This window comes from Rhipicephalus microplus, unplaced genomic scaffold (genome assembly GCF_043290135.1).
Source record: "Rhipicephalus microplus isolate Deutch F79 unplaced genomic scaffold, USDA_Rmic scaffold_14, whole genome shotgun sequence".
NCBI lineage: Eukaryota > Metazoa > Arthropoda > Arachnida > Ixodida > Ixodidae > Rhipicephalus > Rhipicephalus microplus.
The window spans coordinates 38,256,532-38,283,594 of NW_027464587.1; the positions used below are offsets into that span (position 1 = coordinate 38,256,532).

The 27,063-nt window shown below is 43.8% G+C and overlaps 1 protein-coding gene across 2 annotated transcripts in view; it reads right to left on the reverse strand.

Moving 5' to 3' along the window:
* The window catches only part of Cdc14 (cell division cycle protein 14), a 79,561-nt gene extending 54,507 nt beyond the window's left edge, over window positions 1-25,054 (reverse strand). For both annotated transcript variants that reach the window (XM_037431793.2, XM_075882997.1), the window contains exons 1-7: window positions 24,765-25,054; window positions 13,086-13,258; window positions 10,167-10,259; window positions 9,281-9,360; window positions 6,479-6,545; window positions 4,934-5,084; window positions 1,934-2,163 (exon numbers count right to left, since the gene is read on the reverse strand). In XM_037431793.2, the coding sequence (XP_037287690.1) occupies window positions 1,934-2,163; window positions 4,934-5,084; window positions 6,479-6,545; window positions 9,281-9,360; window positions 10,167-10,259; window positions 13,086-13,258; window positions 24,765-24,816 (846 nt within the window). In that variant the 5' untranslated portion in view covers window positions 24,817-25,054. The remainder of the gene's footprint in view (window positions 1-1,933; window positions 2,164-4,933; window positions 5,085-6,478; window positions 6,546-9,280; window positions 9,361-10,166; window positions 10,260-13,085; window positions 13,259-24,764) is intronic.
* Between the last annotated feature and the right edge of the window lie 2,009 nt (window positions 25,055-27,063).

Below are 27,063 nucleotides of genomic sequence, written 5' to 3' on the forward strand. Positions count from 1 at the left end.
CTCCGTTTTTCAATACAATCATGACTGGCGCGTTATCACACACCATGCCGATGCAGTTCTGGAGCGGTATCTTTTTGCTCGTTAGCGTGTCCACAACAAGCGCACCGATGTTTTGTCCCGTGGAGTTACCTTCGAGGGCAGGCATCGCGAGCAAGGCAGTGCGAACAGTACTGTCACAGAACGTCATTATGATTGGACACAGTTTTGCATCGTTACCGGCGTCATTGCTCCTGTCTGTGGTGACAGAGAAAGGAGCATGCTTCAAGTGACTTATCACTTCGTCGATAGCTTTATTGGCCATTTCCTTCACAATGGCCGTAGTCTTCGTACGGGCACAGGCGTAGTTCGAGTCCGGAAACATTTTTTGAAAGAGGTCTCTAGCGTGATCAGCAGCAGTGAACGGCACGTTGGGTTCAATCAGGAACAGAGTAAAAAGGCACTCCATTCGAGTTGTAGTATCGAGATCCGCTTTACTGAAGTTTAACTGAAGTACCCTCCAAGCTTACAGTTAGAGCCCACAAATTTCGCAGAGTCTTTGCGTTTCTTCGTATTCACATGTAGTAGAATATCCTGGCGACCAGCGTGCGAAATGTTCACATCACAGCAGCACAAACTACAAAATGCATATCGCTCACCTTTACGCGACCTCTTAATAAATGGAAAGTCAGTCGAATAGCTGGGAATAAAAACTTGAAAGTATTTCTTCTCAGACATCTCGTAAGTTGCTAGGACTGAACCATACGCTACCGCTCCGCAAAAACATGTGCAAAGCACCTCCCACAGCGCGCATGGTAACAAAGAAAGTCGAGCACAATTCCGCTATCCGCGAAGTCAATGCCTTTTGGCTTTGGCTTTGACTCTGGATATAAGCGAATACATTGTTGCCTGCATAACTCCACAAAAAAAAAAGAAGGCCAGATTCAGCTGGTGCAGTTCACCGTTGTAGCACGTTCAGTTTGCGAACTTTTCGACCCAAAACACGAAAAATCGTAAAAATATAGTTGTCATTACGATACTCGTAAAAATGTGCTGGAAATCGGTCACTTTACGATAAAATCGTAAAACTTGGCAAGTCTGCTAGTGTCTGTGCCAATTTTCATCAATATCCAACCAGAAACAAGACAGTTATTTGAAAAAAGACTGTTGAAAACCTTGACAGACTTTTCTCACGCGTGTGTTCTACACATGGTGCATTGCTCGTGGGAAGTGTACCACGGGAATGACTGGACTGATTTTGATGTGTTTTTTTTTTTCCTGAATCTCAAAACACTTTTTGAGGGTCTGACAATCTTTGAATTCTTGTTTATGGCCCAGTGTTTTTCATAGAAGGTGCCTTCTACATGACACTGTTTCTGACAATGTGTGTAGGCAGGCACGATGATCTCTATAGAATAAAAAGGGAAGTGATCAAAAAATTGAGATTTTCATGCCCAACAGCTTTCTTTTGAGTGAAGATCAACACCATTAACAACTTCCTGGCATATTTTGTAACAGCGCTAGGCTTTCCACGGGCAGACCATATAAGTAGAACCACATAGCATGATGTAACTCGAGAACTACTCAAGGTATCATGATGAAACTACATATTTCACTATTTAAGATGAGTATGCATGCCGAACAAAAAAGCTTTCGTCCCTACCTTCCCACTTAAGCTGTTGGCTTGTGCCGAATATGTAACACTTCTGTTAATACTGTACATAAATATTGCTTTAACTCACCGTCGCCTTCTTCGCTTCATCTATCGACTGTGCACAGACGCAGTCGCGAGCTGAGACGAGAGACCAAACACCCCATGAACCTGGTGGATTAATCAAGCTACAGTAGGCCCACCACATGCTTGTAATGCCTTCCGTTTCTAAACACAGTTTCAATGCAATGTCAGCTTTAGGAGGATGAAACGTTTTTCAAGGTCAAACTCAAAATGGGGCACTACCTTGCAGTGGACTGCGATGGCACCAGGTGTGTTCTCGCTAATTTCGATGAATTCCCGCATGATGGCATCACTCGGAGTCGAGCCGTCTACAAAGAACAGGTCCTTGTGTTCAAACCCTTGGTCGGCGAAACGGCGAGCATCATATATCTTCTTGTTCAGCCGCACCACCGTGCTGACATTGTGCTTGCGGAAGTATGGGAAGTACGTCTCCGGAGAGTGGAACGGGTGGCCTGCAACAGAACGGAAGGACATGCTTACATGACAGTCCTCAAGGAAACACTCAATATAAGAGCATTCAGAGCTTCATTGAAAACCTTCTTGTAATGAATTTTATCATAACAAGATGTCTGACAAAGAAAATATAAAAATAAATGGTATTTGTAGGGCTGGCTCGCTGGAATAAACTTGCAGCAGTGAAAATTGGGGACCCAGAAAAATAGAAGTGCTGCATGCTATAGATTTCAATCACTATGGAAGACAACTCAGAAAGAAGACCGAGGGAGGCATCTCCCTCCCCACTATTGCATAGAAGCAAACTGCCATGCTCGACACGCCATGGCACAGGCAGTTGGAAATGTTATCAATACAACTTAATGATCCTTGTTGTAAATGTACAAGCACATCGTACTCTAAACGTGGATGAGAAATATTCAAAATTGGATTTCGATTCAAAATTAAATTTTATTTTCACTTACACCGATAATGCGGCCACCATGACTGGGATGCGATCCACAACCTGCGGGCCAGCAGCCGAGTATCTTAGCCACTAGACCATAGTGGTGGGTCGCTCTACCATAAATACACAAGTCCAGAGAAAATCTTCACTATTGTGAAGCCCCACTTTTACGTTAAATGAACATATGCTTAACAATTTTTTCAGTTAATCACCATATTATACCAGCTTATATGCTCTAAGTGCAGTAAATTTTAAAACAAAACATATTTTACAGGTTAACACATGAACTCTATAGAAACCCGAATTATGCTACTTTTCTAACTCGCTTCGGCTTCCCTTAGAACCAAAAAAAAAAATAAATGGCATTTAACATACCTTGTAGTACTTAAAAAAAAAAAACATGATATTGTGCGGGTTAGTAGAGTCATGACAAATATGCTCATTTTTCTATATATGTGATATATACTATTTGAATTCGATTTGAAACTATTCAGCAAATTCCTACTCTCTTTGAATTTAATATTTACTAGAGTCGACGACTCATTTCTTGAATGGCCGAAAATCCAGACATGCCCAATTTCCCGGACTCATCTCTAGTAGGGTAATGACAAGTATGCTCATTTTCCTAGACATGTGACATATATTATTCGGATTCGATTTGAAATCATTCAGCGAATTCCTACTCTGCTTGAACTTAAAACTTACTAGAGTCGACATACGATTTCTTGAATGCCAAAATTCTGGACATGCCCGATTTGCCAGAATCATCTAAGGTACCGCCGAGTTCTCCATAGAGTTAATGCATTAAAAAGTCCAAAATTTCGGACACGTATAGCCTTTGCAATCCATTTTTTCGTACTTTTTAACGCTAACCACAGGTTCGAAGTCATGGGGGAAGAAAAAGACAGGAAAGAGCATTACGTCATGCAGACAGTCTTGACAAGCCAACCTGTTTTGAAGCCAGCCGTGTCCGCCCAACATGTGACCTTTTGCAGTGAGATCACGCAAAGAAAAAGACATGCAGGGACTTTAGGGTGTGGCGCCCAGTAGCTTTTAATCGAAACTTGCTTGTTCGGCGCAGAACAGCTGGCTCACACAAATGGCACCGAGAGCAAGCTCTGACATGTGTTGGGCCGACACAGTGGGCTTCACTTGGCTTCACTCGTGTGACGTAATGCCCCATGCTCTCTTCTTCTTCCTTCATGCTCGAAGTCGCCGTCAATGCCACCATTTTGGTTGTTTTTGTACCCTCGAACCTACCATATTCGCATCGCAGGTGTGGCCAGTGTGACCAGCAGTCCTGCGCCACAGCTGCCGTACCCTCAAAATCGTAATTGCCGCAATTTAGCGCACACCAATCGTTACCAGCTGCAGCTTAGTCAAACGTGTGGTCAAACATCACTGTGTTTGTTCATGTTCTGTCAGCTCTGCAATAAACTGTGTGCTGCTGCACGATATCTTCAGCATTCATGTTTCCCGATTTTCAGCATCCACCGAGTTTCTCACTGTTTCATCAAGTTAATTCGCCATTCACAGCAATGGCGATGACTGCTCCTTTGTTGTCAGCCACACATTCAAAGCGCACAAATCCCCCTTGTAGCCTTACAATGAACAAGAAAGCCCCCATACGAACTACACACTTGACGCCGAGACAGCAGTCTCACCCTGAGTGCACTGCGTGTGTGATGAACTTGTGTCCACGAACGCTCTCTTGAATGATCTGCGCGCTGCTGGCGTTTCGATTCCAGCCGGGAAAATCCTTAAGAGCTGTGCCGCTGCTGACAAAGACCTCGAGCTGTTTGCAGAATTGACTGATAACGAAATCACTCGTCATTACAAAGAATTTCGACTACGATACCGAAGAGGCACCGCCTACACAGCCAACGAGCTCGGAGTTGACGTGACCACTGATGACACTGTCATTCGTGTAGAGCAAGAATGTGACGTTAGCTGAAATTGAGGCAGACATCATTGCAGGCAAGCGGAATGCCGTGCAAAAGAAAATAGGCGAGTTTTTTGAACCAACGTATTGCCCAATGAGGTAGCGCCAGCCACGTCAGATTTTTTCCCTTTTTAATAAACCGCTTTCTTTAGAGCCACCTAAACGATGCATTTGCTGGATTGCAGAGAGACTTGTACTCCTGTCATGACCTTCTCCATTATCAAAAAAAATACCAGTAAAAAAGGTGCATTTTCGCATGCATTCGTTTTTTCGGAGTGTGAATTTCCGGATACTTCTGTGGTACCTTGAGAGTCTGGGAAATCAGACGTCAACTGTATTCGCACAAGCCTAAAAAACACTGGCTTGCACACAAGATACATACCATTTTCAATTTTGCTCTTTGGGTGAGGACCGCAGAAGGCGATGAACTTGTTGGGCACAATCCAGTTGAGGTCGCCATTCTCGACCCGCTCGTAGTACTCGTACTCTTCCACATCAAATGTCTCGAAGTCCAGGAATTTGTGAAGGACCGCCTGCATTCAGGGATCGCATGTTGCTTTTGTGAAACTCCACGGGACAATCCAAGCGTGGCACTAAAAGGTATCGATACATATTTACGAACTTGTAGACCTGGTACCACAAGCATTATACGGGATGACGTAGCAAGTACGAAGCTACGTTCATTTCTTGTTATGGTTGCACTCGAAGCAATGCCAAACCAAACAACACAGCTGTGAGCCACACTTCGAGAACCATGCCAAAGCTAATATTTTTTTGGCCCTGCATGAGCACACATGATAACAAGTTCGCCATGTTTTTCAAGCCCGCAATCTTATCTTTCTATGTAAACATAAAACATGACCAACTTCAAATTAAACACATATTTCATTACACTGTAATCGATATTGGTTATTGGAAAATGTACACACAGTGAAATCTCAATGATACAAACATGGTTCGTACGAATTTCGAGGTGATACGAATTTTACTGTGGATACAACCTACGCCCATTAGCCTCCAATGTGATGGAGTACAGTTGTTGCGAACAGTTTTTCGCCCCGCGACGTGTAATACAAACTTATGGCAGCGTGCGAGTTTCAAGAGGTGCTGCTTGCGCTGCTACGAAAAACACGTCAACCAAGCACAATAGGAAATACCTGAGTGTGTGCGTTTGCACCACATTGTCAGTTTGTCAGCATCAGCCATAGGCGGCGCGTGGTATTCTCCGAAGTTGTGCACATGAATCTTGGAGACCCTAATGCGTGATAATGCCGCTGGCGTCACTTTATTTAACAACGCATCAAGGTGTGCAGCTGTGCTTGAGGCAGAAATGATATACTTTGTTCACATCGACCTGCAATATCCCGGCCATCAGACGCCCTATGAAAGGTGGACGAGGACTGATAGAGGAAGGAGGCAGTCTTAGAGAAGGAGCTAGGCCTCGCAACATCAACATGCACAACTTTTGGGAACCCGCACACCTTTTTTATTTAAGACATACTGCAGTCCGAAGACCAAGCAGGTGGGCAGGGATTAATAACATAGAAAGCATCAATCCGCATTGTAAATTGGTACACAATTCTGAAAACAGTCCAACAAGTGTGAAAAAAAAAAAAAAAAGATAGCAGTACACAAAGACCTGCCAGGTCTTCGACTTGCACGGAATACTCAAAATTTTGACAAACCTCCCGATAGTGTGGGCACAGTTATAAAGCTTCCAAAAACATCCTCCGTAGCCGCGTGATAAAAAGATAACAAAAAACAGTGGTTCTGAAATTTCCTGGTTTTCGTCTTTCATGTGCAAAGTGCACATGCTACAAGCAACCACACTGAAAAACATGCGGAATTAGCTTTGCACTCTGCACTACTCCCATAGCCTTTGCAGTGTAGCCCGATGCGTATCAACAATCCAGCACGTTGCACTCACCTTTTCGACGGCCCGCAGACAGTTGAGTAAGCTCAGGTTGTATGTGCACGGCCCAAAGGACGCATCTCTGCGCAAGAGACGGCAAATATCGCAGGGCTGTCACCAAGCTTCCACACAAAGTCATTCTTCCAGTCCTGCTTTTCTGAAACTACTGCCACTTACTAGCAAAAAGCTCAACTTGCATAAGCACGTGACAGAGCAAAATTTACAATGGTGCTGCAGAGTAGCAATGATGGAAAAGACATTGCCAAATATGCAAGTGAAACACTTTACCTTTTATGAATGAACATAGGATCAGAAAGACAACATTGTATATTAGCACAAAGAGCAGTAGGCATAGCATGGGTCATCAGATCTAATCCCGAGCATGAAGCATTTTTTCCGTTTTACACAAACCTGACCAAAAGATTTCAGAGTACCAGTCTCAGCAGCTTCACACGTCTCTGCAACTGCAACACCATTCAAGGCATTCCCACTTTGATCACACAACTGTATCCTGGTGTAAATCTGGTGAAAATATCCAAAAACTTCAGCAACAGAATGCACGAAGTGATAACATATTATGACATTGTGCTAAAAAATGGCTATCAGCAAAAGGTAAAAAAAAGTGATGCAATAAGCGAGCTGCATGTCCACTAGAGATAAACAAGAACTGGTGAGCGAACACGTTTAAAAGTTTGATGAACTGCAGCTTGGCTTTAGCTTCTTTGGGAAACGAAAAAAACACTGGAGGCAGTCGAGCTTTATCAACCACGTGATCGAATTTGGCTTGCCATTTTTCATTTTCTCAAGGCTGCTCAATGTGAACCTCGCAGCTAGACAGCTGCCCTCCTCCTTTTTCCAAACCTGATTTTGGGGAAGCAACTGCCATACCTACAGGGTTCATGCTTGCTTACATGACAAAAACTGAGAAGTTTTCAAGGACTTCCAAGGCCATGTGTGTGAATTTTCAAGGACAACATTGTCTGTAAGAAATCCACTTAACACATTTTTTGGGAGGATTGAGGCTTGAAATAACTAGAAATAGCATTAAAAATGGGTTGCAACGCCAGAGCAGACATGGAAAACATAGCACCAATAACATTTTCTTTCTAGACTTTCAATCATAGTTTCTTTAGGTTGCGTAGCTAATAGCTTCAAGTATCACAAACGATGCAAACTTTTATTCAGATAGAAAAAACTAAGGAACAGTTGTTATGCCATGCCTTGTTGCTTTTCCTGAATTTTCATATCAATGTCCACTATCTCCCGCTGCTTGATCTTGGCAGCCTTCCTAAGGCTGTTTGACTTGACGATGCACGTCAAGTCGCTAGTAGCCTATGCCTTTTATGCATAAAAGTCTGCTGTAGTCGTCAATTCGTTAATGGTGACTTCTACTTTTTTTTTCTCTTACTATAAGCATTTCAACCTCCCCCTCATCACAACATTTTTTTTTTTTCAGTTTCTCATCCTCCTGCATTTCTAAAGTTTTAAAAGAATGCAGTGTTGCCTGCCGCAGCGGAGCAGTGGTCATGGTACTCAACTACAGACCGAACAGTTGCAGGTTTGACCCCAGCTGCAGCGGTCGCATCCTGATGGAGGCGACGGAAATAGTAGAGGCCCATGTTGTGTGCAATGCCAGTGGGCATTGAAGAACACCAGATAGTCGAAATTTCCGGAGCCTTCCACTATGGCATCTGCCATAATCGTATCTTGGTTTTGGGACATGAAACATCAGATACAGCTATTAAAAATGCACATGTTGGTTTCTTGCAAAAGCTACTAATGTTCTCAATTAGGCCCTTGAGGTATTGTAAAAAGGGACCCTTGAGGTATTGATTGATTGATTGATATATGGGGTTTAACGTCCCAAAACCACCATATGATTATGAGAGACGCCGTAGTGGAGGGCTTCGGAAATTTAGACCACCTGGGGTTCTTTAACGTGCACCCAAATCTGAGCACACGGGCCTACAACATTTCCGCCTCCATCGGAAATGCAGCCGCCGCAGCCGGGATTCGAACCCGCGCCCAGCGGGTCAGCAGCCGAGTACCTTAGCCACTAGACCACCGCGGCGGGGCCCTTGAGGTATTATAAATAAATAAATAAAAAATTCTATGATGGGCAGATTACATATGCCACCTGCTACAGTTACGGCATCACAAATAATGCACTTTGAAATACGTGAAAACTAATAAAAATTTGAAGAAAATAAATTCTGGGATTCTTAAAAATTTGCGAAAATTCCAACACTTTCAAAGTCTTGAAAAGAAACTTTTCAAATTCAATGGGTTCTCGATGGTTTCAAGGACCTGCATGAGCCCTGCATCTATGAATGCGCCGCAAGATAACAAAAACACTCATTGATAGCAGCAGTCCTCCTCTACGAAGTTTACATGAGGAATGCAGAACGAAGGAAGTGATCAAGGTGCTCATATGCTGAAGAAACGTGTGTTCACTCGTCGGCAACAACCTCGCACCATCTGCAACATCGCGTAAACCATTTTCTGCGCTGCTGACACAGCTCAGCCACTAGCATGACCTAGGCTTGGTTTTAAATGGTTGCTAAAGAGAAAAACTTTCTTATCAGTTAATTACTCTGACAATATTGAAATTCGCACGCTTGCTCAAAGAAGGCTTTTGGCGAGAGAGAAAAAAACCCACAAAAAAAAACTACAGGTGGCCATGGCATCTGAAGTTCTTGTACCAGTCGCCACGACATCATACATTCAGACAGAGTCTACTAGGGCTAACCAGTTATTTTCTACGTTTTCATGTGGAGAAGCACACAGCAGTTGCTCAAAGAAATTTAATGGGCTCACCTGAAGGAAATGTACGGCGTAATGATGCCTGCACAGAGGGACTTGTAAGCCTGCTCGGCAGAGCGCTTCAGGAAGATTATCTGCACACGAGAACGAAGGCCTCCCAGTTGTCATAGCAGACACTTCCAGCCTTCATTAACGTGTGTTTTAGATGATTGCAGTCAGGATGTACACAAGCAATTAATAAACTGCACAGCATGCTGTAGGACTGTGCACACTTTTGAAAACTGACATACACAATAACAAAGAAAGATGATGATGGTCATCGTAGATTTTTTTCTTAAAGGCACAAGGAGAACTCAGGCGATAGAGCAACACACAAAGGGCTGCTTGTTGACTAAGTTATAGAGCAGTACTTAAGGTGAGAAAAGAACATGAGGCAAAGAGCCTAAAATATAATTGTGACAACTACGTGCGACAAGCTTAAAAAGAACACTACTTTTGGGCTTTACGAAGTAGCACGGCCTTAGAAACAGTCCTTGTCAAATAAGGAGTGGATGGCGCAGGACACTTGAGCCAGAGATCTCAGCGATTCCCTCAAGATTGCGAGAAGGGCGAGATTAGTGAGCATATGCAACGGAACGCAGGAAACCTACACTAGCACAAGAACTTTGGAGAGAATGAGGGCTGGCAAATACAGAAAGGTGTTGTACTACTAGGCTAGAGGATGCGCGTTCAATACCCGACTGAGGCTGCTGCATTTTGATAGGAGTGAAATGCAAAAACACTGTGTTTAGATTTAGGCTACCATTAGAGGATCCCTGAAGGTCGCATTCAATCTAAAACCCTTACCCCTTCTTGTGGGTGAGTGTCACCATCATACTGCGGTTGGGATACGTAAAACTACACAAGTTGTCAACTGACAAGAAAGAGTGGCCACACTCACCGAATACGAGCCCATCAAAAAGGCCGCGTTGACCCGTTTCTTGGCATCACTGGTTGTGTAGTGAATGATCTTCTTCTGGGCCAGTGCGTATGACTGTAGAAAGGGGCGCATTGTGAAATGAAGATGATTTAGTTATGAGCAACGGGACATCACTCGAGGCATCCACTTCTTAAGGCCTGTAATTCACTTGTGTTCAATCACCGACCAGAACTCTGTTAATGACAAGTTCTAGGAACTTGCATTGGTGTGCCTCAATTTAAGAAACATTCACAATAAAATTTTATTGTTTCGTTATTACACGCACTGGATCATATTGCGTGGCATTCTACTACAGTCAAGTGGCTTAAAATCATCTTCATTTTTTAGTAATGATAAGAACACGCAACTTTGTTTCAAGAGTTAAGCTAAGTGCCCAAGTCTTTTAACCTGAAAAAAAAAAAAAAAAAAGACAATCAATTAGCACTTTGGGATATTTTTCCCTGTATAAACTTCTAAGAGACTGGCTTGAATTCGAAAGTCGTCTTAGATTGAAACTAATGCAAGATCCGCTTGAAGTCCCTGTGACAAATTATGAAGTCCAGTCATACGACTGCAGCTGCAATAGGGTGACCACCAGAGCCACAGCCCCCGAAACTGTCTCGTATCAAGGGCTATATTTATTTTATTTTATTTTACCCTGAGGTGACACAGTGAACTAAAGAGGGGAGGGGCTAATATACATGAATATATCACTCTAATAATATCCAATAAAAAAACAGAATGAGAACTTAACATGGGTTACACAACATAGCACCCATACATAAGCAAACAAGCACGTAGTATGTAGAGTAATAAGTGCAGTAAATATACAAGGCAGCTTACAGTAGATCAACAAAAAGTAAGATTACACGATCACTAAAGTCTACATGAGGAGTCTCAAACATCCAGCTTGTGGGCCACATGCAGTCCTCGCTGCCCCCCCCCTCCTTCCCCACACACACATATATTATAAATTTTTTTTTCATGGGCAACACAGACTTGGATGGTCTCAAGCATAATTTTTTTTCTTAGGCACCTATGCGACTGATCACACTAGATTTGTGGACATTACAGAAAAAAGTAATCTACTGCAATTACTTTTCTTTTTATGTAAATATTTAAAATGCTCAAATAAATCCCTGAAAAAGTAACTGCGCATGGCGGTTTGGGCTAGTTGGTATGTCATGACTATTGTTATAGCGTGAGAACAATACGGCGACAAAGGGACTAGAAGACGAGAGCTACGCAATTACAGAAATGTAATCCATTACTTTTGCATTGCTTTCCTACAAAAGGTTATTGCAAAACACAATAACACAGCTTTACTGAACCTACAAAGAACTATGGCTTGTGTGAAGGCGAATAGGCTTATTGCGGTTTTTCACACTGTTAACTTTCAAGAGGAGTTTTTTTTTTTTCAAATCTGTCATTGCTTCTTTCATATTTCTCCAACATCAGAAATTCTAAAACAATCTGAAATGTTCCCAGACATTGGACATAGTTTGCACAAAGTAGTGGTTACACATGCAAAGGATAACTTGTATGAAAAATATTAGGGGACCCTTAATATCTGCCTTTAAAGGGGCCCTGAAACACTTTTTCGAGTAGCCATTTACGGATGCACTAAAGAAGCTTATTGCCTCACAAACTTACTGCCGCAAAAAGTTTTGGGAATTCATCGAAAACAAGGGGAGTAAAAAGGTTTGTACCACACCGCAATTGCATTCTCTCTTCCCTCGTCCTAATGAAAGCACTAGAAGCTAAGCAGGGAGAAATGGCGTGGGAAAATAAAAACATCACGCATGTCTTGAGACTTTGAGCACTTTCTCTCCTTTTTTCTTCGAATATGCAGCGTTTCAGTGCAATGACGCATGCCCGAGTGCACAAGTCGCAACTTCCCGCGGGGATCCTTGTAACGAAGGGGCGCGCGATGCTCAAATCATTCATTGGCTGATACAATAGCTTTTACGCAATCATTTTGAATATCCTACGTCGTGTCACGAGAGAAGAGAGAGCGATTTTCAGCCGAGTTTCAAAATTTATTGCCAATTACAGGTCGCAAGTTGTGCTATAATATCTGGCCCGCGTCTTCTGGCAGCTTCGCCTACCAATCGACAGCATTTTCTGAGCCTGCTCGAAAAGTGTTGCAGGGCCCCTTTAAGAGTTGAATGCGATAGCAATATTCTGTCCCCAGTGCGTACTTAAACCATTAAGTGCATACTTTTTATTTTATGATGCCACTCCAGAAGTTTAAATTGTGGATCACAACAATGTAATCGAAGAGTAAAGTGGCCTGTGTCAGTGAAGCTTACGCATATTGTTGCCTTCAGTGTAATGAGCAGCATGGTTTGAACCACAAGCCATTATGAGCGTGCAATGTTTTCGAACTTATTACGCATCCACTGCGCGGCCTTAAGAGAATACACTCAATGATGTAAGGCCAGCTTCAAACCACAAAGTCATAATGATAATCACATATGCCGATGCCCGATCTCAACGTACGCGTTTAGGACGCAGCATTATTGCAATATATCCTATTGTCCTTCACCTGTTTCATTGTGAAGCCTGTATACAAGACATGTATGTTAGTAAAGCATAAACTTTACTTTCACTGCATTTTCATTTTCAAGGATATGCATGGCTGTGCGGTGAAACACCTACTGGCCATGCAAATTGCCTAGGTTCGATCCCCCCTCAGATCTGAAAATTTCTATAATTAACTTTATTTGCATCTTTCTCAATTTTTCGGTTGCATACAAAATGACTAGTTTTTGTCCACAGCTAACGACACCAACGCTGACACCAAAGCCAACATTTCTGCTGAACAAGCTCGGTAACGCTGTCCCACTAAAGTAGAAAGCTCGCAAAGCAGTATCAGGTGAAAATGAAAACTGTGCTCACATTCAGTTTCTTCTGCAATTTGATGTAGTAGCGGTACAGCATGGCCAGATTGAGTGGTCCGAAGTCGGCGTAGAAGCTCTCGTAGACCAGTTCATCGTCAATGGTGAAGAAGTGGTTCTGGCCACTCGAGACTGGCTTCACCGTGCTACGAACCGCGGCAAAGTACAGCCGGTCTGCAAACAAAACGGGTGAGAACAATCGTTACACTAAGCAGTGGGCGGGCCACTCATTTCATATAAAATGAACCTCATTCATTGTATGAACATATCTGACACCGAGTTTTTTACAGGTAACCTTGATAGAAATTGCAACAAAATTTAAACCAGTTGCCTGTGGACCAATTTGCAGAAAAGTTAAATGAGAGGCTTAACCTACACAACAGCGAAGCTAAATAATATTGAATTATGCAAACAAAAGAATGATGATAAAACATCAGTGAATGCAAAGGCATAAAAAAAGTTACACAATTTGAAATCCAGAATTCACAGAACTTCTATAATAGAAATATAAAGTGCTATTGGCAATGAGTCTGGTTGAGTTATAAATTACCACCAGTACAAATATTTATGATAACTCGGCAATAATTATAGCAAGGAAAGTATCAGGAATTTTAGTGGTAGTAATCGCAATGTGAATGTGAAGAAAGAAGCATGGACAAGAAGATAAGTTGCCGCTGGCAGAGACCGAACCTGCGACCTTTGAATAGCGTGTCTATTGCTATACCAAAAGTGGCGGTCATCTTTTTGTCCACTTTATAGGGTCTTATTGTGAATTGAAACATGGCAGTGCCTTTATTAGCCATGAGGGCAGGTGTGTAGTCACATAGCTTCTTCTGCCTATTGGCGTCATGTAGCACATGATGCTCTTATTGCTTTTGCTCTTCCCTGTTGCTCCCTACACCACCGTAAAGAATTTCCGCCTGCCTTGACGTTCTAGTTAAGCGGGCACTTAGTTCAATATATACCACAATTCGAGAGAGCCCTAGTTCCCATAAGACTACAACCTGGTACAAGCACACAAGCCAGACCATTTCACAACCACATGATGAACATTACTCAGCTGTCTGCTATCAGAAATTTCCACAAATGCGGATGTTATTTTTACGTAGCCACATGATGAAACATATTAGGAAAGGAATAAAATTATAAAATGGTGCACATCTTTGTAGTGTGCAATCAATGTGTTTGGACATCTTAAAGACGTACTGACAAAGGGTACATTTCGTAGAAATCTCTAGCATGATGTCTTCCTAGGTAATGTAGATACAAGGTTTTATTTCCACAAACTTTGTTAAATTTATTCGTAGGCATGTTGGTTGAAGAGTGACGCAAGGTAGAGTGACAAGAAAAAACAAGTAATAGATCTGGCCCTACACGGATCTGATGCTTTCTACTCGCCCTTAATTAGGCCTGCATTGTCTTGCTGTGCAACTATGAATACTTGAGCACACACACAGTGCACAACTTAAGAGAAAATCATTTGTAAGAAAATATTTCTAAATCATAAACAAAAAATAAAGAACTGTCAGCCTGAACAAATGACACATCAGTGAAACAGCTTAAACAATATTTGTATAATCTTTCTGCAGTATAGTAATGAGCTAAGCGCAAAGAGAGAGCTCACATATTGCACCTGCTGGCAGTTCCAAGCAATCTTTAACAACATCTTCATATTATCACAGACAACCTAGCGCACAGGCTGCAAGTTTAGAGCTTGGAACACTAACAAAAACAACAGTAGAGCAAATTCCTTCTCTTCAACTCAGCATAAAGGTGATGCTGGGAGAAACAGGGGGCAATTTCCAGCGCATGCCGTCTTGTTCAAGCGCACCTGTGGTGAGAACAGCTGTGTGAATCATAAATGCCCCAGAATACACTTGAGCAGTTCAGAGTGTTCTACTCCAAGGTGAACACTTTATAAGGAATACATATGCTGGCTCAACATAATTCATTACTGGGCTGGTGAAGTGTTAGGGTCGACAACGCCTGTTTTAAGCCTTCACTAATCTTGACGAAACTTGCATTCAGGTTGACATATATTCAAAAGCTTGTTTCACACATGCAATCATCTTTCATTACAAGATGCAGATAATAAAGGATGAAGCACTCCATATACCCTTTTGGCAGCAGCCAAACCATACTATGATTACTCAGAAAAACGCTGGAAAACCTTTTTGTTTAATGTAAAACGCTGCTTGCAGGCTTCGCTGCACAAGCAGGATCAAAACCAGGAAAAGAAGAAGTTGCTAGGGGAGTTTTAACCTGTAGCAAAATACCTGCCTCTCCCTCACGCTTCTGCGTTCCCTGGAGTGAGACTGATAGTTGGGCTAGTTGTGAATACATTTTGGGTGGTAACAGTGCACAAACTCATGGGACGAAGAAAAGGGACACAAACAAGCGCTGTTTTTTCTCTCTCAACTGAAGATTTATTCAAATGTACAAATTATCTGAACACATAAGATACACATACAGAACATGCACAGAGGAGCCAGCGAGGGACCGTGTCAATGTCATTAATAATTTTTGCGTTGCAGGTCACTGCGCAGGCGCGACAAAAATCAATTCAAACAAACATGCTACTGATTAGGATTTCTTCTTTTTCATGTAAAGATATCGATGTTTGACTAACGCAGGACTCCCCTTCTTTTGTCATATAGAATGCTTCAAAATCTCTTGTCACCTGATCACCATGTTTGAAGAGTACTGTCGTGTTATTGAAAAAAGGTGTACACCCACACGTGTGGCAGTGCAAAGGCGAAGTTGCGTACGTGCAGGTATTGAAGCTTCCGGAGTGTTCTTTAAACCATACATAGTGTCTGTTTGCCCAAGCGCTTGTTTGTGTCCCTTCTCTTCGTACCGTGAGTTCATGTGCTGTTACCGCCCATAACTTCCTAGAGTGCCAGAAAGCGTATCCTGTACAGTAAATGCTCGTTAATTCGGATTTCATAGGACCGGAAAAAAATGTCCAAATTAACCGAATGCCAAATTATCAAAAGTATCAAGAAAAGCAATAAACAAGTGTTCATTACAGGCTTCTGGGTTCAATCATGGTTTATCTAGTGTTAAGTATACTTCTGGCACATTAAGCAAGATGTACTGATGTGCTCTGCATCCCTCCATTATTACTGCTACCAAGATGACCACACACTCGTGACAATATCTCTTTCACATGTAGAATGCCAGCATGCAGAATGCAGCTAAAAGTTCATTTTCGAAAATTCTTGCCACGATTCGATTCGTGACACTGCGTGTGTGCGTTGCATCAAGCCAAATGCAGCACCCCACGAGTGACAGATCTGCATGTGGACAGAACTGTGATCACTAGTTCATGAAGAAAGCCCCCCGAACAGCGCCGCTTCGCTTGGGCAATCAACAACTGCAGTTTTCGCATTTTTGCGTCATACATTTTCAGTTCTTTGCACCTGGTGTGCAACGTTACTAGAACCAGGTCAGTTTCGGAGCTCCCCGTAGGCGCGCGCTCTCTGAAGTGGCCGTGGTGGCCGACGCGAGAACTAGTGGCGCTGCTGTGCCATTTTGCTTCAAGCCGCGCGCGTCGTCTGCTGCAGCGCGAGTGATTCGCGTTCTCGTCGCAGCTCTCGTCAGTCGTGATAACCGAGATTCGACATTGACACTGAGCGGTAAACTCAACGACTTCAAAAATGAAAATTTGTAAAACATCTGTTTCATAATCACCACTAATCGGGAAACTAATTATTATTTACTTCTTTAATTATTTATTTACAAACAGTGCCCGGAACGGTGTTTTCGGGTGGAATCGGCTGTGCCCGAGAAGCTTGTGTTGGGCGCTAGTTCGCAATACATTATAAAAATAGAGTGCGCAAAACACAAGACGCCAGAATAGAAGTACACCGGGCGAGTTGTTAGTATGCGATCGTCCTTCTATATTGGTGGCTCATCTTAAGCATAGTTTATTTTGTAATCAGCTGTGCATCTTCCACGTTCATTCCAGTGTTCGTCGGCCTGCAAAATTTCCCAGCCAAATGTCCACTGCCCTATAATGAAAACACTTTTTAGAAATACAGTTTGCTCAAGGTGGCATTATTTTATATTGTGTAGTTATCAGCCATCTTTCTCGCGAGAGAATTCTCTCATGAGGGCATTAAAAAATTGTAGTTATCATGCCAACCGTCGTGCGAAAGATGGCTAAAGTATTAGCCATCTTTCTCGAAAAATTTTGCTGGGTTATTGCCGAACACTCGTTACATTAGTGATGTCATAAATGAAAGCCTTAGCAAACGAGGAAGCTCAGCAAGGGTATTTTCGATTCTCTCATTCGAAACTGCGGAAAGCCTTCGCTCAAGAGCCAGGATCTCCTTATGTTTCTACCTTTTTGAGGCAGCCGCACGGGCAAACCTCTTCGAGAGGTTGCGGACCTTTTGCTTTCTGGTTTTCACAACCTTTGAAGGCTTTCTGGCTAGAAGTGGACTCCGTAAGACAGGCAGAGAAAGCTAGTAGGCCGCTTTGTAAATACTGTACAGTGTTAACGATGAACACTAATAGTTGTGGGCACAATCTAGAGCTACCACCTCGTTCCACACTAACAGTTTTTTGTAGTAGCAGCTCTTGGTGCAAGATTTCTGCAGTAGAAAAACACCGCACGTCATCCCTGACACGGCATCATCGATTAATTTTTGGCTCCTGCACGCGGAAGGCAACGAGAAGTTCATCGCTTCATTGAGCGCGAACGGTGTAGCTGACGAGACGTCTGATCTGCCCGGAGATGCGTCGTCGCTAAAATCACTCGACCGACTCCATGACCATGACTCCCCTATTTCGTTTTCTGGCATGAGCTCATCCCTAGCACGTGTGTGTGTGCGTGTATGCGTGTGCGTGTGACCTCCTTGTTCTTGTAGTCACATGTGCCTTCGATATGCACTCTGGCAGACCGGGAAAAAAGCGAGGTAATGTCTTTGGCACTAGCGCCCATTTTCCTCGAGGTGGAAGTATTTCATTTCCCATTTATAATGTACTAATGGTATTTGACATTATCGTCCGCCTCAAAATGTCACTCACATATAGCGGTCTTGTGAGTCAGCCGCCCATCCTTGCGGCACAGCATCTGTCCCCATTTTTAACGCGACAGCCTTAAAGAGTTCATTTCAGAAATTCTCGCGTCGACGTCGGTTTCGTTGGTTGCGAGCGAAAAATAATCATTTTGGGCGCGACTGCAAAATTGAGCAAGATGCAAATATAAAAAGTTCTGGGTCTGAGTGGGGGTCGAACCCGGGCAGTTTGCGGGGAGAGCGGGAGTTCTACTACACAGACACGCGTGCGCTTTTTAAAAGCTTTTTATTGAGAAATAAATAAATACATATTCATAAAACCATATTTGTCTACTCGCACCACTTTGACTGTTTAGGAACGGTTCATTTTCACCAATTCATCAAACACCTGCATACGGTTTTGAGGTCATATAAACATTCGATCTATCTTGCACACATATTACGCATTCAATGAAGTTTCCCGTGCCGATTTTGCTTTAGTATCCATGTGGCTCACAGCCATGCGTTTTATCCAGAGACTGTAAAGGCCCAGTAATTGATATATAACGTATGACATGAGGTGTTATCGGCAGATATTTCTTCAGGGTCTTTTGTACCACATCCCAAAAGAATATCGGATCCCAGCACCCACTCACAGCATGTCCAACCGTTCCCGGTTCATTACGCAGAGTGCAGTTTGTGTCCATGCCAGACATAGCCAGAAGATAACACACCGGGCCCATGCCCCCCCCCCCCCCCCCCGGAATTTTTTTTCGCGATAGCATAGAGAATAACAAATGACCATTTCAAGGGGGTGCCTTGCCCGAAATGAAGCAGGTGCCCCCCGCCCAATTCCCTCCCGAAAACAATTTCTGGCTACGCTTTGCTTGACTCGAGTAGATGCGCTAGAAGCAACAGTACCTTCAACCAGTAGTGGGGCACAACCCAACATCAGCCTCCAAACACTCCTTGAAGGACGCGCTTCTTCATCATTCCATAAATAAGAAGAATAACAATACCCAATTACGCAACATACACGCGATACCCCCCCCCCCCCCCTTCTCACTCTGCGATGCATTTACTCGACTTCTTTCCGCGGGAACATGCGGGTGGCTTTTTTTAAACTCATCGCGGTCCCAGGGTGGCTCAAAGAAATGATGATCAATGTTATTTCCGTAGCCGTTGCGGCCCGGGGCACAACAATAAGGCACTGTTTATTGGCGCTCTTGTCACATGTTAGAACTCTTTCGTAAGGAACGACAGTTCACTAAATAATGGCGCGAAGAAGCAGCCGAGCACCCAAAACGTGTTGTCGTGTCTAAGCGGCAACACGCGCGTCGCGACGCACGGCGTGGTATGTGAAGCAAGACGGAACAGCAGCGCCATTAGTTCACGCGTCAGCCGCTCGTGCCGGCGCGTGCGGGGAGCTGGGAAACTGACCTGGTTCAAGTAACGTTGCTGGTGTGCTCAGACGATCGTCCGAAATAACGAGTTAAAGGCCACTCATGACTGAATTATCGAGAGTCTGATGCCATTAAACAATGTAGATGTTGGTTGCAACCAAAGAACATGTCAAAATGCTCCAACTCTGTGAATTAACTATGGTCGAATTGCCGAGCTTTTACTATAGTTCTTTTAGGGGTGCCGTTGCCACACCCTAGAAATATTTTTTTGAAGGTGTCGATAATTAGCTTACTAAACATGTAAACGAAACCCTATATGCACCCAAAAAATGAAAGTTTATCAATATATGAGATGAGAAAATTTCTGACAAATGGAGGAAGTGAACATGCACCCTCCTAAAATGCTTTCTTAAAAGAGTGCAAACGATCACCGGTGAATTCCTCTGAAACCTACAACACGCAGGTGACTCTGGCGTTTCAACTACACAATAGGTGAATCGCAATGAATAAGGAACCCACCTCAGATAGCATAATAGTAACACTGCTTAATTTCAAAAGACAAAAGGTTATGTCCCATAGCTCGGTAAGAAAACAAACGCATCAACAAAGCCACTGTAATCTGTGCAAAAGTATGTTCAGGTCAATTAGACATCACAAGAAAGCTTGCAGAAGAAAAATGGGAAAAGTGCATGCAGTAGGCATTAAGAAATAATGACCAGCAGTTTAATGTGATCCTAGAAAAAAATATCTACACTATTGCATCTCGCTGGTGCTGTTGATAAACTTTGATTTACAAAGGTGATTGTTAAGTTAACATGCATGCTATGAGCGATAGTGGAAAATATAACCTAAACAGGAGGACAGCCATGTAATTCAGAAAGCAAGGAGGGGTCACTGATATTCCAGGACAAGTTGAACAAGGCAGGCGATTTAATGTTCGGGCCAGATAAAAAGAATAAGTGCCAAAGAACAGCAAATGCTGTCAAGGTCAGAAAGTTTGTTTTAAACATGGTTCATTCTTGTAGCAAATGCCTGGAATGATGTGAATCCAGTAATTAGGGCTCCTAAAACGCAAGCAGCACAACGGGGCAGTGTTACAGAATACTCTTACCCTCTTAACAGACACCTCTCATGATGAACTGTATGCAGATTGTAGTTACACTTCTCAGGTGCATTCATTTTTTATTCAATGGTAGTGTTTTTCTTTTTTGAGAATGTGCAGCACCTAGTAAGTAGCAACTCAAATGTTCAGCTTCTCTTGCTCAAACTGTGCATATTTGCACCATCAGAATAGATTCACTGAATCAAAGTATCCCTTTCTGAATTCTTCTTGTTAATTCAATATATTTCCCCCAGTCTTTGTTCTGTATTTACTCTACTGTACCAAGACCACGAGTGTAATGTAAGGGTAAACATTTTCGTGAGTTCAGCAAGAAAAAAAATGAAAAAAAAAATCTGTAGGCATCATTGCACTTTATAGACAACCTGAATTTCAGTATTTGATTTTAAGGCAAAGATAGACTTCAAAGAGCGAAAATCCGAAAAAAAAATTGCTACATTCAGGTAAATATGGTACTTTTTGTGGTCATTTACATCTGCCTAGAACTTCCAAAATTTGGTTTCATGAAAAGCGTATAATTTCCTTTTCTTTTTTTAATGTACATGCAATTTTCGTTTCACTATTTACTTTTTCTTTATATACCTATGCATTTCTTCGTCAGCATTTACCAACAAGCTGCTGAAAAATACCACGGTGAGGAATCCCAAAAAGATCTTTTTAAAGCACCTCTTAATTCCCATCGTTACGTTTGCTTCCCTGTTAAATTTCTCACTTTTGTGAAACCACTATGACTATACACGAGTATTGAATCATTTTACTTTAACAAAACTGTCTAAAGAATAATGTTCATTCAGCTGAAACTGGTTTAGCACACATGTACCAAACAGCAGTTCACTATCAGCAAGTGAACCTCAGAATATTTCCTCAAGTGAATTCACAGTAAATAGTGGCGTTAACAGTAGAGCACTTGTAAACAGCACCCATTGTTTTGGCCAACAGGAAGTGCTACCAGTTTACAAGTAGTTTTCCTTCTCAGAGGGCCTACATTCTTTGCCAGCATAGCTAACGCAGCGAGAGTCATTTCACTTTTATGTAGCCTGACTGCTTTGTGGGCATGTAGTGGAACGTTCCGGCAGGTTAATAAGCATGCACAGCTGCCGTGCTGAAGAAGCAGAGAAAAAAAATAATGCCTCGTGATGAAAACGGCTTGAACAAAACAGATATGGCTGCTGGGCTTCACATAAAGAATGAATCTTTCTCACGTACCCGGTGTACATGTGTAGTGAATCAAAGTTTCCTAAAATTAACTAAAGGGGACTCTCGTTCAGCGACCCTGGCAATGATGGGTAGTACACAAATTTGCCTAGTCTTTGTGCCTGTGGGCCTCGAACACACTTGCGGTTTAAGTTATTGCTATGTTTGGGCGTTGTTTCGAATGAAAGAATGGACCGTTATAAACTTCCTGAGACGATTTGAAATGGTAAGCCAAAGGTTGAAATAGTGAAGTGCAACTGCTGAACATTTGCCGATTGTCGTTTCGTGACAAAGCAACTTCAAGCCACAGAAAGCCAAATGGAGCCAAAAGTACGAAAATTAGGCAAATTTGTGTACTGCCCATTATTCCTCTGCTCGGTAATTTAAAGCACCCTGCATCGCAGCTTTCATAGACACTGGTGCAAGAGTTCCCTCTAGTGTATTGACAAGAAACTATGTAGTGACTGAATGCCTCTACTCGTTTATCAGTTTTGGAATGGAATTGGCGCCCAAACAAATTCCATAAATATAGTGAGGACATCCAGGTTCCAGAAAACAGACAGACTGTGACACAGCACATGGTAGAATCTATCTTCATCGGCGACCAGCAGCCATATAATGCTGAAACCATCAATGACAGTAGATGCAAGATACATTGGGGCATGAAGTACGTATAACAAAAGTTCATGTAGTAATCTAAAAAAGTAAGATTAAATGAAAATATTGAGTATTACTGAGATATTGTCGCTGAATTCAGGTGAACGACAAGTTAGCAGCAAAAGTAGACTTAGTAAACATGCCTATATTTAGTAAGCAATAGAAACTCCAAGCTCTGCACCAATTAGCCCTTGTGCATGGATGTAACGATACTAGGCACATTCCTATTTACACTGGTGGTTGCATAATGCATTATACAAATCTTAGATGAATAAGTCAGCACGTGTTCATTAAGTCAACACAAACAATGCTATGTGAAGTAAAAAGATTGTGTGAATGATCTTTCTAGCACACTGCACCTCTACGTTTGATTAGAAGTCTTTTTTTCAGACACAAAAGAGAAAAATAGGTGAATGCACACAGTGGCATTTGAAGAAAGGCACACCGGAACTTCATTCCACTAACCAGAAGCTTTGGCCATCTGGTATACAGACAAGAAGAATTTCCACAGATCTGAATTCCATTCCACTAAAGCATTCAGGCACATTATTGTGAGTAATACACATTCACGTGTTTCCCTTTTTTGATGAAACAAAAAGCGCCAAAAGTTGAAAGGGAGCCTCAAGCTAGTCGACCAGATTCACCACGAAACATGTCTGCTAAACGCTCTCTTCTTGTCACAGTGGCAAGTGCATAATAAAAGAAAATAAAGCCTAACAACAACAGCGCGTGTGGAACTTTGCAGTGCAAGGGCCGGAACAGGCCAAAGAGCACCATAATATTCAGTGAAGAACTAAAGGTCGGTGAAGTAAGGCTGGACTCCTTACCCGGTTAGTTGGTTATAGTACACGATAGAAATGTTAACCACGACTAAATCAGTGGGCAGAAGAAACAGCCCTGCATAGCAAGGCATCAAGATAAGGATGCGATGGCATTGAGCACATTAATGTCAAGCAAACGACCTGCACGACATGTCGGAAATAAACTTATTGTGCCAAGTCAGTCAGCAAACCTGTATAGTGTTGTGAACCAGTTTGCAAGCTAATACGAATTCTTATTTCTCTAACATGGTATGTTAAACCCCATAAGCCTTCTTTTCCAGTTAGACACAGTGGCCTCAAAACTGCAGGTGATCACAGAAGTGGAACATACGTAATCTTTTACAGCTGTCAATGCAACCGTCTAGTGCATGGCTCTCCCTACCTGTGTTTTGGCAGCACGTCAGTTGTAATACGGTGGTTTGACAGAAATATTGTACACATTGCAGTAAAGATCACGTTGTGTAATAAAGCCTCCAGCTGTGTTTAATTGGCGATTATGAAACATGTCAAGGTTGTCACTTGGCCCTTCCATGTCAAAGCTTGATAACCGAAACTGCCACATGCATAACCTGATGGCTGTATATATAATGTAGTAAACGCAAACGCACCGCACTGTTTGACACATTATGTAAATGCCGACGTTATAGAAGAAAAATGATGACGGTGATTATGACACGCCGACGTGTAAGCATAAAAACATGCCAACTAAACAGACCTTACATAAATGTTCACTACTAAGGTTTGCGTCATTTTGCCGAACCTTTTTTACCAGCCTACGTGTGAGTTGACTCACTATTCCCCACCTCCGCTCAGCGGCGGACTCCTCCGATCGAGTGACTGCGCGATTCAGCATAACGCGATGCAAAAATTAGCATCTCTAAGCAAAAGGCAACCGCGAAGTCTTCCCGTTCAGACTTCCAAGCGAGGCGGCCTTCAGCGCGAACCCACGGCCACGCTCCCTGATCGCGTTGTCATTTGGCATTGCTACGGCCACGTACCGACTGGCCTCGATGCTGCTGCGTCCCAATCGCGCCCGTTTAAGTGCCTTCGTTTCTCTATATTTAGTACACTCGACGAAACGGTATTACCAGCATTATAACATCGGTTACATCATGTTACAAAACTAAACTTCGGACGATGTGCGTGCGAAGGGACGCCAACTAGCCGAGAAAACACGACACGCCTCCAAGGAGGAAGAGAGAGCCAGCTCTGTGAATGAGCCTGTCACTCACACGTCGCGGTTGTCGTGATCGGCCCGGCAACCGTAACAGACGCGCTGAGCGCACGCGTCGCATCCCGCGGAGCGACCCCGTGTCCGTATGCGCGCGGCCATCGGGCCAATGCGGGCAGCGCGAAACCCAGCACCCGTCCCAAAACGGTCCGAATGGGCGTGCGCGGAGTCCCCTATCTCGTCGTCCCAGCGTCACAAGCGCCGCCAAGTTTGACGCGCCCGAGAGGGCCCCCAGCTGCTCGTCTACTCACCCGTGATGATCTCGGCGATGTGGAGAACCGCGTCGCTTTTGATGTCGTCCATGGCGCTTCGGCGGCTAGCCGTCGTCCCAGTGACGGCGACGGGGTCGTACCGTGGCAAGTGGCTGGCGCTCAGCTGACGACGACCCGGGAGCACATCACTCCCGGTCCCAAACTCCGAGGCGCGGCGGCGGCCCGTTTGTACCTTCTTTCCTTCCTACGACAGGGCGCCCGCAGCCCACGTGAAGCCAGAATTTGGGGCGGCCTGTCACCCCGCCGAAGGTGGTGGTGGTCGCTGGCTCAGCTGGCTAGGCCCCTCAGCGTACGGCCATCTTCCTACCACCCGTCAAGGGAGAATTTTTTTCAAAAGAACCCGTGAGCGGGTTCGAACGAATGTCATGTGACCGGGCGCGGCCAATCGGGAGGCGGGCGCGCGCCTTTCCTTCTCCGGCCGCCATTACCCAGTCCGTGTACGGCAGAAGGAGGAAGAAGAAAAACCAACACGCAGGTGTGTTAGGTGGCCGAGTATGTAGTGGCCGCCGTAGGTACACGCAGCGGAGGTTATGCAGCGTCGAAGGAAAGGGGTAGCCGCGGGTGTAGAGGTCCCGCAACCGTGGCCACGCTCCTCCCCCCCCCCCCAGGTCTTGCGCAAAAGGGCACCACGTAAGAGAGCGCAAACCGGTAGCGGGCCGGCAGTTTCGGTTTCGGCGTTACGCCCAACGTCGCAGCCGCTCACTGCGCATCGCAGCCCTTTGACGCGCTTCTTTCGTCGCCGCCGGAAGGCCCGCAATGTACGCACACGCTATCGACGACGAAAGTCACGTGTACTAATAGGCTCCGTATCATTTCTATGCGGTGACACTAAATGAGAGCGTTTCTCCGTACTGGAGTGCCCGAGATTGCTCTAAACAAGACATGAAAGTACGTGCATACTCAATGTTTTCCTATTTGGCAGATTTGTTTTGTTTTGTTTTTTGCTAGTACCTATTGCTTGGCTACTACACGCAGAGAGACAAAGAAAACTCTCTCTAAAAGACAGAACGCACAAACACGGACAGTAGAGAAAATTCAGGACTCCTCTGGTGTCCTTTGATTTCCTTCTTGTGTCCGTGTTTGCATGTCCTGTCTGTTAGAGTGAATGCGTATCAAATAGCTCACCTCTCTATTATTGTACGCCCTATATTTATTTACTGCCAGATGAACCGTCGTATGTCGTATGCATCATGGCTTAGTGCTTCTAGATTGCAAAATGGTGCAATTCGAAACGGCCCATTACTAAACAAGTGTGTGACATTACTTTTAACTCGGCACTGTTTTTTTTTTTTTTTTGAGGGGAGGGGGGCTTGTAGTCACGGGAAGTTTTGGGTGTAACGAATCGCTTTTACATTAAGCCCACCTAGCGTGGCTTTTTTCTTTCTTTACCTTCTACATCAGTAGGCTAAATGAATTTGAACTTGTTTCAGGAAGAAAAATATTAGACGGTTCCATACGGGTGGCTCTAAATGGGTTATACGTTGTATATAGCGGCTAGAGTGAACTAAAACTTCTAGTACACTCTACAGTGACGTAGCCAAGGGTTGGAGTGCTGAACCCCCCAAAACAAAATTTTTTACACCGCGAGACTTGTGGCGGACAAAAAAAAAAAAAGGTCAAAGAAAGTGAGGATGGGACGGCAAATTCTTTGTTCGCGTCATTTTTGTGCGCCCCGAATTTCGCGATGCATCACCACCAACAATCACATTTTTACATCCTGTCGTTAGTTTTTTTCTGGTTTTGTATATGTACGTACCCACGTGCACACTTGCAAATACACGCACCAAGATTCATTCGGGGCTGGTTTAGCTCTCTCGCGATTCCGCAGCATTCATCTCCCAACCACGTGAGACCACTCTCCGCCTCGTATTTAATCGGCATTAGCAAGAGCCCTCTCTAGGCGAAACCCCCCGACTCAGCCGAAGCCTCGCCTGTCCGACAGATATGACGACACATGCCGCGTGGGCGGCGAGGCGCGCGGGGCTTCTCCGATCGTGGGTGGCGGGATGACGATACGCGCACAGCTGGCGGACGTGAAAGCGCGCGCCGAAGCACGCGATCTGTGCGAGGGAACTGGCGACGGCGAGCGGTTTCCTCTTCATTTCTTCGGAACAGTCGACACAGTCGTGCAACGGGCATTAATGCTGAGGGCCTCAAATACGCACCTGCCCGTTGGATATGGCCTCCGAACGGCCTTGGAGGTCGGCCGCTGCGAGCAAGTGAGGCGTATATGCTGTAATCCGTCAACTGCTTTGTCATTTACGGTGATAATACACGT